This window comes from Aspergillus thermomutatus (genome assembly GCF_002237265.1).
Source record: "Aspergillus thermomutatus strain HMR AF 39 chromosome Unknown NODE_39, whole genome shotgun sequence".
Lineage (NCBI taxonomy): Eukaryota > Fungi > Ascomycota > Eurotiomycetes > Eurotiales > Aspergillaceae > Aspergillus > Aspergillus thermomutatus.
The window spans coordinates 80,683-93,634 of NW_020798088.1; the positions used below are offsets into that span (position 1 = coordinate 80,683).

General features: G+C 49.8%; 6 protein-coding genes across 6 annotated transcripts; 4 read left to right on the forward strand and 2 right to left on the reverse strand.

Moving 5' to 3' along the window:
• Window positions 1-1,895: 1,895 nt before the first annotated feature.
• agm1 (phosphoacetylglucosamine mutase PCM1) lies at window positions 1,896-3,887 on the forward strand (the record flags this gene model as incomplete). Its single annotated transcript, XM_026761192.1, has 6 exons — window positions 1,896-1,988; window positions 2,054-2,067; window positions 2,164-2,308; window positions 2,378-2,392; window positions 2,451-2,951; window positions 3,006-3,887. 6 exons carry the CDS (start codon window positions 1,896-1,898, stop codon window positions 3,885-3,887), a joined length of 1,650 nt encoding a protein of 549 aa, XP_026616559.1.
• A 409-nt stretch (window positions 3,888-4,296) lies between these two features.
• Window positions 4,297-5,776, reverse strand: rrp3 (RNA-dependent ATPase RRP3; the record flags this gene model as incomplete). The annotated part of the gene is made up of 2 exons (XM_026761294.1): window positions 4,297-5,378; window positions 5,440-5,776. 2 exons carry the CDS (start codon window positions 5,774-5,776, stop codon window positions 4,297-4,299), a joined length of 1,419 nt encoding a protein of 472 aa, XP_026616560.1.
• Window positions 5,777-6,028: 252 nt separating this feature from the next.
• CDV56_107741 (Brix domain-containing protein) lies at window positions 6,029-7,434 on the forward strand (the record flags this gene model as incomplete). The annotated part of the gene is made up of 2 exons (XM_026761360.1): window positions 6,029-6,223; window positions 6,289-7,434. 2 exons carry the CDS (start codon window positions 6,029-6,031, stop codon window positions 7,432-7,434), a joined length of 1,341 nt encoding a protein of 446 aa, XP_026616561.1.
• Window positions 7,435-7,871: 437 nt separating this feature from the next.
• On the reverse strand, window positions 7,872-8,803 carry CDV56_107806 (riboflavin synthase; the record flags this gene model as incomplete). The annotated part of the gene is made up of 3 exons (XM_026761425.1): window positions 7,872-8,419; window positions 8,581-8,703; window positions 8,773-8,803. 3 exons carry the CDS (start codon window positions 8,801-8,803, stop codon window positions 7,872-7,874), a joined length of 702 nt encoding a protein of 233 aa, XP_026616562.1.
• Window positions 8,804-9,085: 282 nt separating this feature from the next.
• CDV56_107854 (CaiB/BaiF CoA transferase family protein) lies at window positions 9,086-10,718 on the forward strand (the record flags this gene model as incomplete). The annotated part of the gene is made up of 6 exons (XM_026761473.1): window positions 9,086-9,247; window positions 9,302-9,333; window positions 9,404-9,527; window positions 9,580-10,084; window positions 10,147-10,440; window positions 10,507-10,718. The coding sequence occupies 6 exons, from the start codon at window positions 9,086-9,088 to the stop codon at window positions 10,716-10,718; spliced, it is 1,329 nt and encodes a 442-aa protein (XP_026616563.1).
• A 797-nt stretch (window positions 10,719-11,515) lies between these two features.
• Window positions 11,516-12,943, forward strand: CDV56_107925 (uncharacterized protein; the record flags this gene model as incomplete). Its single annotated transcript, XM_026761544.1, has 1 exon — window positions 11,516-12,943. One exon carries the CDS (start codon window positions 11,516-11,518, stop codon window positions 12,941-12,943), a length of 1,428 nt encoding a protein of 475 aa, XP_026616564.1.
• Between the last annotated feature and the right edge of the window lie 9 nt (window positions 12,944-12,952).

The following is a 12,952-nucleotide window of genomic DNA, read 5'->3' on the forward strand; positions in this document are numbered from 1 at the left end:
TCGACAGGCAAGCGCGGACATCCTACCTATCTACTCCAGAATCCAGATTCTTGGACTCTGTAGATGAATTGCCAAGACTCATATCCGGTCCTCCGCCTTCCGCGTCACAGACTCACAGCTCTCCCCTTAAGCTTAGGCATTCCAGCTCTGCACTATACTCCATGCACACCTAGCACTATGGTTCGGGGCCCGGCCAAGAGGAAGCTTTGCTTGTACTTTCTCGCATTTCTCATCGCTTCTCTCATAGGGAGTTCGACAGCTTCCTTAGGTGATCACCTACCTGATTTCAAAGAATGTGTCAAGGTATCGTTTCCTCAATAATAACGTCTGGAGGACTCAAGGCAGCGAACTCATTGTCAAAAGATCTGTCAGTCTGAAAATTGTCAAGATGGCGATTCTGTCATTCGTATGTCTAGCCAGTCTTCATGTGCTTCTTTTATGCTCATTGATTCTCTTACAGCACTCCATCTGCGCCTACTCTTATGGACCTGCCCAGCAGAGTGCGATTACACCTGTCAACATGTAATAACGGACCGCCGAGTTGCCCGCGATCCTCCGATGTTGAATCCAGTGGTACAATTTCATGGAAAATGGCCTTTCCGCAGGATTCTCGGCATGCAGGAGCCCTTCTCTGTTCTTTTCTCCCTCCTCAATCTTCTCGCTCACTGGCATGGCATCGCTCGAATTAAAGAAACAATCCCGGCATGGCATTCCCTGCGGCCATACTACCTGACTTTCGGTTACTGCGGGCTGGCATGCTGGACATTCAGCATGTTATTCCATACAAGGGATTTCCCTCTTACAGAAAAATTAGACTATTTCGGAGCTGGTGCGAACGTGATGTACGGGCTATACCTTGCTATAATCAGGATACTGCGCCTTGACCAAGGGAAACCCCGGCACAAGCCGACTCTGCGCCGTCTAACGACCACCGTCTGCGTTCTTCTGTACACCATGCACGTGTGCTATCTGAGTTTTTGGTCATGGGATTACACTTACAACATGATTGCCAACGTTGTGGTCGGGGTCATTCAGAATGTACTCTGGACGGGGTTCAGCATCGTCCGGTATCAGAAGCAAGGCAAATCTTGGATGGCCTGGCCTGGAATGATTGTGGTGTGGATCATGTTGGCCATGAGTCTCGAGTTGCTGGACTTTCCCCCTTGGCACGGGCTTATCGATGCTCACAGCTTGTGGCATCTTGGAACAGTCATTCCAACCGCATGGTGGTATATGTAAGGGCCCAGAATATGACCGTCCGATCTTGAAGAGCGAGTTCGATTCTAATACATCGTTTCTAACAGGTATTTGATCAAAGACATGCAGAACGATGTCTCAAGCCGCAGACTGAAAGCATGATCCGGTGACGGGCTCCCCTGATCTCTGCAGTCTGCTGCTGTGGATCCCAGCACAGATGACATATTTGCAAGGAGTCCATCGTAAAATGCATCATATTTCATGTAGAGTTTTGCAATAATGAACAAAATTCGAAAACTTTTCTTTTTTTCCGGCCGGTTTTCTTTTGCTCCTTTGCTTCAGCTAAACTTTATTTTCGAGTTAGCAATAATAACCAGGCGTGAGTAGTGCCTGGTCGTATCATGTTGCTGTGAAACCGCGCCCACCACGCCATTTCTTTGGCTCACCGCTTGGGGGCTGTGGGCAGCAAGGAGGGGAGCTAAAGTGGCCTAAGGCTGTCAGGCCAGTCCGCTCCCCTCGTGCAGGTTGCGACTGACAACTTTTTAATAACCGGCTGGCCCTCTTCTTTTGTAATCCATCTTTCTTAAGTACGCTTATCCTACTTTATCCCAAAAACGATCAGCGATCCCTCATCAATCCCTTCACATCGAATCTAGGGCTTCCCCACACGTCTTTGGCCAGGTTCCGCGCCGCAAACAATGGCGTCTCAAGCCGTTCGCAAAGCTATCTCAGAGGCGGCCTTGCAGTATGCAAAGCCAGAGGGCAAGATCTTCCAATATGGCACCGCGGGCGTACGTCGGACCTTTCCCAGCTATCTTTACGCTTGTATAAGCTGACATAAAATCTATTGCTACAGTTCCGCATGAAAGCGTAAGTTTATTTTTGTTTTCTGAGGAACAGATCAACCCCGCCTCCACCATACCCCGCGATCGCCGTGTTGCAGCTCTAATTGACGATACATCGCAGTGACCTCCTCAACACGGTTGTTTATGCTGTAGGCTTGCTCGCAACACTTCGGTCTAAAAAGTTGAGCGGACAATGGATTGGCGTCATGGTCACTGCGAGCCACAATCCTGCGGAGGACAACGGTGTCAAATTGGTCGACCCGATGGTGAGCTCTAATGAAACTTTTGATGGGGGCTACGAAAGGTGAAATTGCTGACGTATTGATATAAAATAGGGTGAAATGTTGGAAGTAAGCCTCATCTTCGGGAAATAGATACTCCCCTGATGCTGACTCTTCGGTTCACTAGGCTGAATGGGAGGCATACGCCACAAAACTCGCGAATGCTCCGCTGGAAAACATTGGTGACGTTTACGACGAATTGATCAAGGAGATCGATGTCAGCATGGAGAACCCTGCTCGTGTTGTTTTCGCCCGGGATACTCGTGCATCCGGTTCGCGACTCGTCGGCGTCCTCAACGCTGCGCTCACTGCCACAGAGGCCGAGTTCATCGATATGAAGTATATGACCACTCCCCAACTGCATTACGTCGTCCGATGCAAGAACACTCTCGGAACGCAATACGAGTATGGAGAGCCTACTGAGCAAGGATATTACGACAAGCTTGCCAAAGCTTTCAAGAGGGTCATGAGAGGCGTCAAGGTCAAGGGCTCTCTGACTGTTGATTGTGCAAACGGTGTCGGTGGACCTAAATTGAGGGAACTCATCAAGTATCTGCCAGAGGACACTGGTCTCGACATCAAGATTGTGAATGACGATGTCATCAATCCTGACAGTCTCAACTTCGAAGTAAGAAACTTCCGTGACGCGGTTCAATTCTCGCCGTGCTAACCATTGTATCAGTGCGGCGCCGATTATGTCAAGACCAAGCAGCGTGCCCCGCCATCATCCAAGGCTTCTGTTCTCGATCGATGCGCGTCTCTGGATGGTGATGCCGATCGTATTGTTTACTATTTCCTTGATGAAGGCAACGTATTCAGACTGTTGGACGGCGACCGCATCGCCACTCTTGCCGCTTCCTTCATTGGTGACCTCGCTCGCAGCGCCGGAATTGCTCAGAAACTCAAGATCGGCGTCGTTCAGACTGCTTATGCCAACGGATCGAGCACCGACTACATAGAGAAAGTTCTCAAACTTCCATCTGTTTGCACGAATACTGGTGTGAAACATCTCCACCATGCTGCTCTCCGGTTCGATGTTGGCGTCTACTTCGAAGCTAATGGACACGGCACTATCACTTTCTCAGAGAATGCTTTGAAGACCATTAAGAATACAGAGCCGCAGTCTCCGGCGCAGCAGCGTTCGCTTGAGTGCCTGCAAGCTCTTACTGATTTGATTAACCAAGCGGTTGGCGACGCCATCTCTGACATGCTCCTCGTCGAAGCTATTCTTGCTCACAAAGGGTGGACCCCTAAGGAATGGCTTGCCACATATACCGATCTCCCTTCACGGCTTGTACGTGTGGAGGTTGCTGATCGGTCAATCTTCAAGGCCTACGACGCTGAGCGGAAGCTCGAATCGCCCCCCGGACTCCAGGCAAAGATTGATTCCCTGCAGTCCCGCTACAACAAGGGACGAAGCTTCGCCCGTGCAAGTGGCACGGAAGATGCGGTGCGTGTCTACGCTGAGGCTGCAAGCCGATCAGAAGCCGACGATCTCGCTACTCGCGTTGCCAATGCCGTTCGGGATGCCGGTAGCATCAAAGAGATCCTCCAGGCTTCTTAGATTGCCAATCCTTCATATTATATCCTAAAGCACCTTCCGAGCTTTGGTGCACTCAAAAGGCAGCCTGCCATGCAGGTCCATGATATCGACGGTAACGGGGACCTTTGAGAAGGAATTAAATGACGACAATGATGGTCTAGCTACTTCTGCGTCGAGGAAAAAAGTCGACCACTCGGTCTAAACTTATAGAGAATATCAGGGACTGTCCTGAATGATTTTATGACATGTTCTGAGTTATACCGGAAGCAGCATATACATCAGCTGCTGTGCTTTACTTTTTCATCTACTTATCTCCACTCGAGAATTCATTCGATAATGTAAGGAAATCATTGATAATTCTGGTCATCTCGTGTGGCTATTGGCATTATAATGAGTAATAAGGGACTTTTTTGAGTTCTATACTTCCACTTTAGCCTTCTTCTTGATCCATCTCATCTCGAGAGCGTTTTCCTTTGCCGAATTTCTTGGCCCTGGTGCCTCTCTTTTCATCAAAGTTCTTCATCTCCACAATAGCCTGCCGTTGAGCCTCCCCGACACGCTCAGCCAAGACCATTACTTCGTCCTTGTCTAAGTCGTACTCCTTGAGCTTCTTCCCGAGTGCTCCCTCTATACGTAGCCAGATTTCGACGTCGTACTGCGTCACAAAGCTAATAGCGACACCACTCTTTCCCGCACGGGCCGTACGGCCTACACGATGAACATATGTTTTCGAGTCCGTGGGCAGGTCAAAATTCAGCACGACATCGACGGAGGGAATATCAAGACCACGGGCTGCGACGTCCGTCGCGACAAGAATATTGCGGCTGCGGGAACGGAACTTCCCAAGAGCGCCCAATCGAGCAGACTGCGAGAGCTGACCATGTAGCGGGATGGCGCCGAAACCGAGTGACCGAAGGAGAAAGCTGATTCTCTGTGTCTCATGAACAGTGCGAGTGAAGATAATTGCGGACTGGCCGACGAATTCGTTGAGGAGGTATACGAGGTAGAGATCTTTGTGCTTGTGGGGGAGGAAGCAATATGACTGCAGCAGTGTCGAGACGGTCTGGTACTTGTTCGACGATACGGATACACGCAGCGGGTTCGAGAGCGACGCTCGTTGCAGCGACTCGACCTTGGAACTCATGGTTGCGGAGAAAAGGAATGTGCGCCGCTCTCTGGGGAGAACTTTGAGAATTTTGTCAAGAAGAGGGCCGAAGTCCATGTCAAGGAGTCGATCGGCCTCATCCATGACGAGGTACTTGAGAGTCCGTAGCGAGAAGCCCTTGGTGTTTTCCAGGTGGTCTAGCAACCGACCAGGCGTAGCGACGATTATATGAGGTTTCTTTCCAAGCGCGATCGACTGCGAGACCATGTCCATACCTCCGACGATCACAGCACATCGGACATTGATCGTAGAACCAAGAGCTTCAAAGGACTCTGAGATCTGATAAGCCAATTCTCGGGTAGGCGCGAGGATGAGGCCGAAGAACGATTGTGGTTTGTCCATCAGAGCTGCGGGTGGCATGTCAGATAACGGGACCGACCAGAAAATATGAGATCTGATGGCATATACCTTGCAATATAGGAAGAGCAAAAGCCGCTGTCTTTCCACTTCCGGTCTCTGCTAAGCCGATCAAGTCACGACCTTGGAGTGCTAGAGGGATAGATTCAGCTTGGATCGGCGTAGGAGCCTTGTAGCCAATTTTTTCACATGCTTCACATAGTTGATCGATGATGCCTAGATCTTTGAAACTCTTGGGGGCAGGCCTTGTCTCTGTGGACGCCGCTTCATCTTGCGTCTTAGTAGTAGTATGTTGTTGAGCACCGGACTCGTGAGAACTTGTTGATTCAGCGTCACTCTCATGCTCTGGGGCCTTATGGGCGATCTTGCACTTCTTGACGTCCGGCATTGTGATGAAATAATTTCTCAAAGCATTAATCGATGGGTTTCCTTGGATATTTGATCTGCTCTTCCATATCAGCAAAGAAAAATAATTTTTGGGCGCCGCAAAATTGTTGATCCGAGCTCCTCCGCGGCTTTGCTCCGACAAATCTACTTTTTTCTAGGCCTGAGAGAAAAGTCACGCTCTTGTCCAGACAGCAGAGAAAGTTATTGGACTCATTTTTATTCCCAATAATCTCATATCTGAACTTCTATTACAATGGCCAAGGCACGTACGAAGAAGCGCACACATGTGCGGGCTCAAAATGCGTCTGCCACCGCCAAAAGCAGCATGAGCAAAACTCCGAAGTCTATGGTTATCAGAGTCGGCGCTGCGCAGGTTGGTTCCAGTGTCAGTCAACTGGTCAAGGATGTCCGTTTGATGATGGAGCCAGATACAGCTGTACGATTGAAGGTAAGCATGTTCTCTAGCAGGCAAGCGGGTTTCTGGAGTCAGTAACTGATGATCGGCCACTTCAGGAACGGAAATCCAACCGACTCAGAGACTACACGGCAATGACGGGTCCTTTGGGTGTCACTCATCTTATGCTTTTCTCAAAATCAGCTACAGGAAATACTAATATGCGATTGGCGCTTACACCCCGCGGTCCGACCCTTCATTTCAAAGTCGAAAACTATTCTCTGTGCAGGGACGTTGAGAAGGCATTGAAGCGCCCAAGAGGTGGTGGCCAGGATCACAAAACACCCCCTCTGCTAGTGATGAACAATTTCAACTCGCCAAATGCTACTGAGGATTCGAAAGTACCGAAACGTCTAGAGAGCCTCACAACAACTATCTTTCAGTCACTTTTCCCACCCATCAATCCTCAAGCTACGCCCCTCTCCTCCATTCGCCGTGTAATGCTTCTGAATCGCGAACTTACCGCCGGATCTGATGAAGAGGAAGATTCCTATGTTTTGAATCTAAGACATTATGCCATCAGCACAAAAAAGACAGGAGTCTCGAAGCGTATCCGACGCCTGGACCCCAAGGAAATTCGCAGTCGGGAGAAGAGAAAGTCTGCCGTCCCAAACCTAGGGAAGCTGGAAGATGCCGCCGACTATCTGCTTGACCCATCAGCCGCCGGCTATACCTCGGCAAGCGAGACGGAACTGGACACCGATGCTGAGGTCGAGATTGCAGAGAGCACCACAAAAAAGGTCTTGACAAAAAGAGAATTGCAGCGCATGAAGTCTGGCGAGAAAGCGAAGGCCCAGAAAGCCAATGCCCCAGAGGTGGAGAAACGCGCGGTCAAGCTCGTCGAACTGGGTCCGCGCATGAAGCTTCGGCTAATCAAGGTCGAAGAAGGTCTTTGTGAGGGCAGGGTGATGTGGCACGACTACATCCAAAAATCGGAAGAAGAGGTCAAATCATTGGATAAGAATTGGGCCAAGAAGAAGAAGGAGAAGGAAGAGAGAAAGAAGCAGCAAAGAGAGAACATTGAGAAGAAGAAGCAGGAGAAGGCGAAAGCTCGAGCTGAAGGAAAGGGCGGTGAAGATGACGAGGACGAAGAAGACGTGGATATGGATGACGAAGATGAATGGCTCAGCGATGACCTGGAAGGCGATGAAGAGGGAATCCAAGCGCAGGATGACGACGATGATGATGAGTCCATGGAAGAATGAGGCGGAGAGGCTGATTTATGACCCTTCAACCTCCCTCTTCGACATGAGAACGAGAACGCTTGACTGGTCATGTGTTTCCTTGACATTCGTCCTGATTACACGCAGCAACATCCCAGTGATGGAGCATCGCTGGCCATTACTTTCACAAGTCTCTGCAACTCAATTTCATAGTCGAGGGATCGCCAGTTGCAGAGCAGCCTGATTCAATGATGTACCACAGCTAAAGTGGTAGCTACGGAAGAGGCGGTTTTTCGTCATAAAAGTCTGGAGTAAATGGTGTTTTATGAGGTTGATTATGAGTTGTGTTTTCGGTAGGACAAATTTATACCCTTTGTCGAGTGTCCTCAACAAGAATGTAGAAATTTAAATACAGTGATCACCCTCCTGCTGAAGTGGAATCCCATTGTTCAACTTGGACCGTATTGGTTTGTTACTCATCACCGCTTTAGCTTCTCGTCTACAATGCGAGACACCATCTTCTCCAAGATGCTCATGTCCCCTCCAGCGGTTCCAGCAAAGTAACCCTGGACACTCTTTTCGACGTATTTGCCCACAATGTCAATCTCTACGTTGACGTAATCCCCGGGCTTCTTAGCTGCTGTCACAATCTTCTCTTGTGTGTAGGCAATAAGCATGATTTCAAAGTACCCGTCTGGCCCATCCACAACCTTGGTCACCGTCAAGCTGGCTCCATCCAGGGTGACATAGCCCTTCTCCACGATATACCTCATTACACTCTGATCGCGAGGTTGCAGTCGGAATACCAAGGCGTTTTGGTCTGGAGTGACGGCGAGAATCTTTGCGATAGTGTCGACATGACCCTGTACGAAGTGACCGCCCATCCGAGTCTCTGCCAGAACGGCCCGCTCAAGATTTACCCGGGAGCCCTTTTCCAATGATCCCAGGTTTGTCCGGCGAAGCGTCTCGGGGGCGACGCCGACCTTGAACCAGGTTTTATCGAATGCGGTTACCGTGAGGCAGGTTCCTTTTAATACATTAGTTTATATAGGTCTCCAATGTCGAGGGCAGCTTAAGCTCTTTGATGAGCTTGCTTATGAGACGAATGACACAGAAAGACAACGAATATTTCAACAGTCCTGCTATTGCTCGCTGTCGTTGTGTATCAAGCGCAAGTGAAGTGCATACCATTTACACTAATACTGTCCCCAAGATGGGCATCTTTGAGGATCTCTTCGCAATCGGAAATGGTCAGCGATGTTCCCCCGCCCCCACTTGACGAGGTGTCGATGGGCTCCAGAGACGTAACCGCTAGAAGTTGCAACAGATCCAATTAGTCTCGGGTCTGATACTATATTTTCGTAGTTGAGAAGGACTCACTCCCAATGTACTCGACGAGGCCTGTGAACATATTTATAAGATATCCAACTATCGTGATAAGAGGGGTCTGGTAGGTGAAGGCAAGAGATGCGGAAACAGCCTAACTAGCTGACCTCGGCTTGGTCTGCCGTCGGCCATCGGTGAAATCCCCGAATCAACCATGAAGAGCGGCTTCGGCCTTCAAGTGATCAAGGTCACGTCTGCATCGCCTGCTTTACGGAGGGTTGCCATTGTGATATTTTCCAACTGATATGCCATTGAGTGCCATCATACATGCACAGTGGCTAAGCCTTGAAAGATGAATGCCTCGCAGATGTTACAACGGGCTATGGCTCGTCGGCCATCGCTTTACCCGTCGAGAACTATTCTCAAGTGCACGCCGCAAGGGCGACGCTTCTCAGCAATCCCTACAAGCGATGATACTCTTCCTCTCAAAGGCATCCGAGTGCTTGACATGACGAGAGTATTGGCTGGTGTGAGTTCCACGCATATTCTCTCTGTTCATACTGATTCTTACCGCGCGCTGTAGCCATACTGTACACAAATTCTGGGGGATCTGGGGTATGCCGAATACTCATTAATCAATGGTTATCTGCTAGCCAACTGCTAACGTTGGTACTATTTGAGCCAGAGCAGATATTATCAAAGTGGAACATCCCGTGCGCGGTGACGATACTCGTGCTTGGGGACCACCATACGCGAAGTATACCGACGGGTCGCATGAAGGCCCTGGGGAAAGCGCCTATTTTCTGGCTGTATGTGACATCCCGGAATAAAAAATGAGCGTCCAACTTACATATGCACCAGGTGAACCGCAATAAGAGATCCATCGGCCTTTCCTTTGCTCATAAGTCCGGAGTCGATATTTTACACAAGCTTGCCAAGGAGTGCGACGTCCTAGTCGAGAACTACCTTCCAGGCAGTCTGAAGAAATACAACCTCGATTACGAAACGCTGCGATCCATCAATCCCAAATTGATCTATGCAAGTATCACAGGGTACGGCCAAACAGGGCCATACAGTAACCGAGCTGGGTACGATGTCATGGTCGAAGCAGAGATGGGACTTATGCACATCACTGGAAGCAGAGATGGCGATCCAGTCAAGGTCGGTGTAGCTGTTACGGATCTGACAACGGGGTTGTATACATCGAACGCGATCATGGCTGCCTTGCTTGCCCGCATGAGGACCGGACAAGGACAACATATCGATGCTTGTTTGAGCGATTGTCAAGTTGCCACTTTGGCAAATATCGCGAGCTCGGCTCTGATCAGTGGTGAGAAGGACTCGGGTAGATGGGGAACTGCACACCGTAAGTTCATGGCAGGTTACCGGCAGTTGGTGAGCTCTCGATCGCTAACAGACAATATCAAGCATCCATTGTACCCTACCGAAGCTACCAGACCCTTGATGGAGATATCCTTTTCGGGGGCGGAAATGACAGACTGTTCGGCGTCTTATGCGATCGACTGGGATTCCCCGAATGGAAGACAGATCCTCGCTTTATCACCAACCGCGACCGAGTGAAGCATCGGGAAGAGCTTGATGGCCTGATTGAGGAGACAGTTAAGCAGAAAACCACGCAGGAATGGCTCGAGATCTTGGAAGGCAGCGGGATGCCATATGCCGCGATCAACGACATCCAAGGGACGCTCAATCATTCTCATGGTAAGTCATCCGATGATAACTAACGACCAGGTGAAGCCATTCACTGACATGGAATCGTCCGCGTAGTGCAAGCGCGAGGAATGGTTACAGAAGTTGATCATCCAGCTTGTGGTCCCATCAAATTAGTTAACACACCGATTAAGTATTCGCATGCAACCCCTGGAGTCCGAAGACCGCCTCCGACTCTTGGCCAACACACCGACGAAATCCTCGAAGACATCCTCAGTTATGATAAAGCCGAGATCAAGCTCCTCAAAAAAGAGGGTATTGTGTCGTAACACATGTCGAGTCATCTCAAACACAGATGAATCGGGAGATGAATGGGATCTGGCAGACTAGATATTGGTCCGATGTTGTCGGGATGGGAGATTGTATGTATCACGTCTCTGAGGGAGCGAATCCCTGAGAGACTGCGGATGAAGCACGACGGCGGCCGTAAAAATCCATGGCGTACATTGATAGGATGATGAAATGATTGTATAACACCAAGACTTCCAATAGATTATCGTCAAGATTGACTCGAGAACAAAGTTGCGTGTTTGGAATTCCTCCACTGCGCGGGGAGGAATCCATACAATCACGTGATAGTATATAAATTTCTGGATCCGTTCCTCATGCCATATCCTTTGCTACTCAGTGACAGCAATTAATCAAAGCTGAAGAGATTGACAAGCACATTTATACCCCGTGCAACATTGCTTATTCGGTCCAGTTCTGGGGAATGTCACGGCAAAATGGGGCTACTTCTTCCCTGGCATCTACTTTAGAGACAACCCACGGAACACCGAGCACCACCTCGAGCCCCCAACCATCGGTTTCGACAATTGAAGGAAACACAGCCAATAGTACTCCTCCTTCCTCGATCGATTTATCATCGAAGACGAGCTGCTCAATAGGTACGGTTCGGGGGAAAGTGCAAATACCCAAACTTTCGGCGGCCACTACAGAGCTCCTTGCACGGATCGCTGGTAACATAAGAGGAGACCAGCAGAACAATGATAGCTTCACTACCCGTTGGGGCACCTCAACCTTTGATCCAAGCTTGAACAGTTTGAATTTTCAAAGGTCCAACACGATGAAGGCCTCTTCCACTATCATAGAGCTGCCCACAGTGCCGTTCGTTTATACGAACAATACATTGGCACCTACAGCAGTTTCTAATCAAGCCCCTACAATGTCCGAGGACAGCTCCTCGAGGCCGAAGAAGCCCGTTGCTATTGCTCCCAAGCCAAGTGTAGCAGTATCAGCTGGCCCATCGGCGCCGTCTCAAATACAACCAACATTGCCATCGCAGCCTACGGCTCTTATCCCTAAGGCTCCTTTGGTCCCATTAGCCCCGAAGGCTGCAAAAGTCCCAGTCGGCAAACCACAAAAAGCAATTCCCGGACCACGCTCACGCAAAAATGCTATAAATGGGTCCAGAAAATCGAGAAAGCGAAGACGCGGTGGTGATAGTGACGGCGAAGACATCATAAGGGCTGGGGACTCCAGTTCGGATGAATCCGACATCACCCCTACTGCCACTCAAACAAAGTCCGGCCGACAAGTGAACCGACCGTCATTATATGTGCCTCCAGCTTCATCTCCAGTCGTTGCCAAGACGAACGGCACTTCCTCCCGTGGCTCGGAAACTACTGGTGCGCGAAAACGCAAGCGCGTTTTTCGCAAGACGAAGGAGGCATATGTCAACTGTATGCATTGTCAAAGAGGTCATAGCCCGCAGAGCAATGCTATTGTATTCTGCGACGGGTGTAATCGAGCATGGCATCAACTCTGTCATGACCCTCCGATCGACGCTGAGGTTGTGACGGTGATGGAGAAGGAATGGCACTGCCGGGAATGCAAGCCTGTGCCAATTTCCATTGTCCAGCCGACAGTTGTGAGAAGCAATCCTGAATTACAAGCTCAGACATTGGGTACTCCACTTCATCACCATGTGCCTTGTCCCAAGCTCGAAGTAGGAGGCGAGCTTTTTTCAGCGGAGGAGCGGCGGGGTTATCTGTCGAGTCTCTCCCACGCAAGTCTCGTCGAGCTTCTCGTGACTATATCAGACCGGAATCCCTCCTTGTTGATGTTTCCAAGCAATCTGAAGGAACTGCAGTCGTCGAAATTCGTATTCACCTCCAATATATCGGCTGGCCCAGTCTCAACAGCAACTTCCGACCAGACACTTACAACAACCGAAACACCAGTCTCTCACACGGAGAAAGACACTACTTCTGAGAAGCCGAGTACCGAGATTACTGAGGAGTCATTGCCATCCGCTTCTTCTTCACGAAAGAGACGCCGGTACGAGTCAGATGAAGAGTCAGAATACGAAGAGTTTCAAGAGCATCGACTGTATCCACGCGCTGGAAACGGGTTCCGTCTTTCGCTCAACGTCGACGATATTGACATCATGCGTGAAGACCCAGCGTGTCCCACATTCAGCTATGCATTGCATGGACCAGCCAAAGCTCGCGCCGAGGCCAATGAAATTGCACCTGTATGGGGGACTGCGTGAGGGTACTGA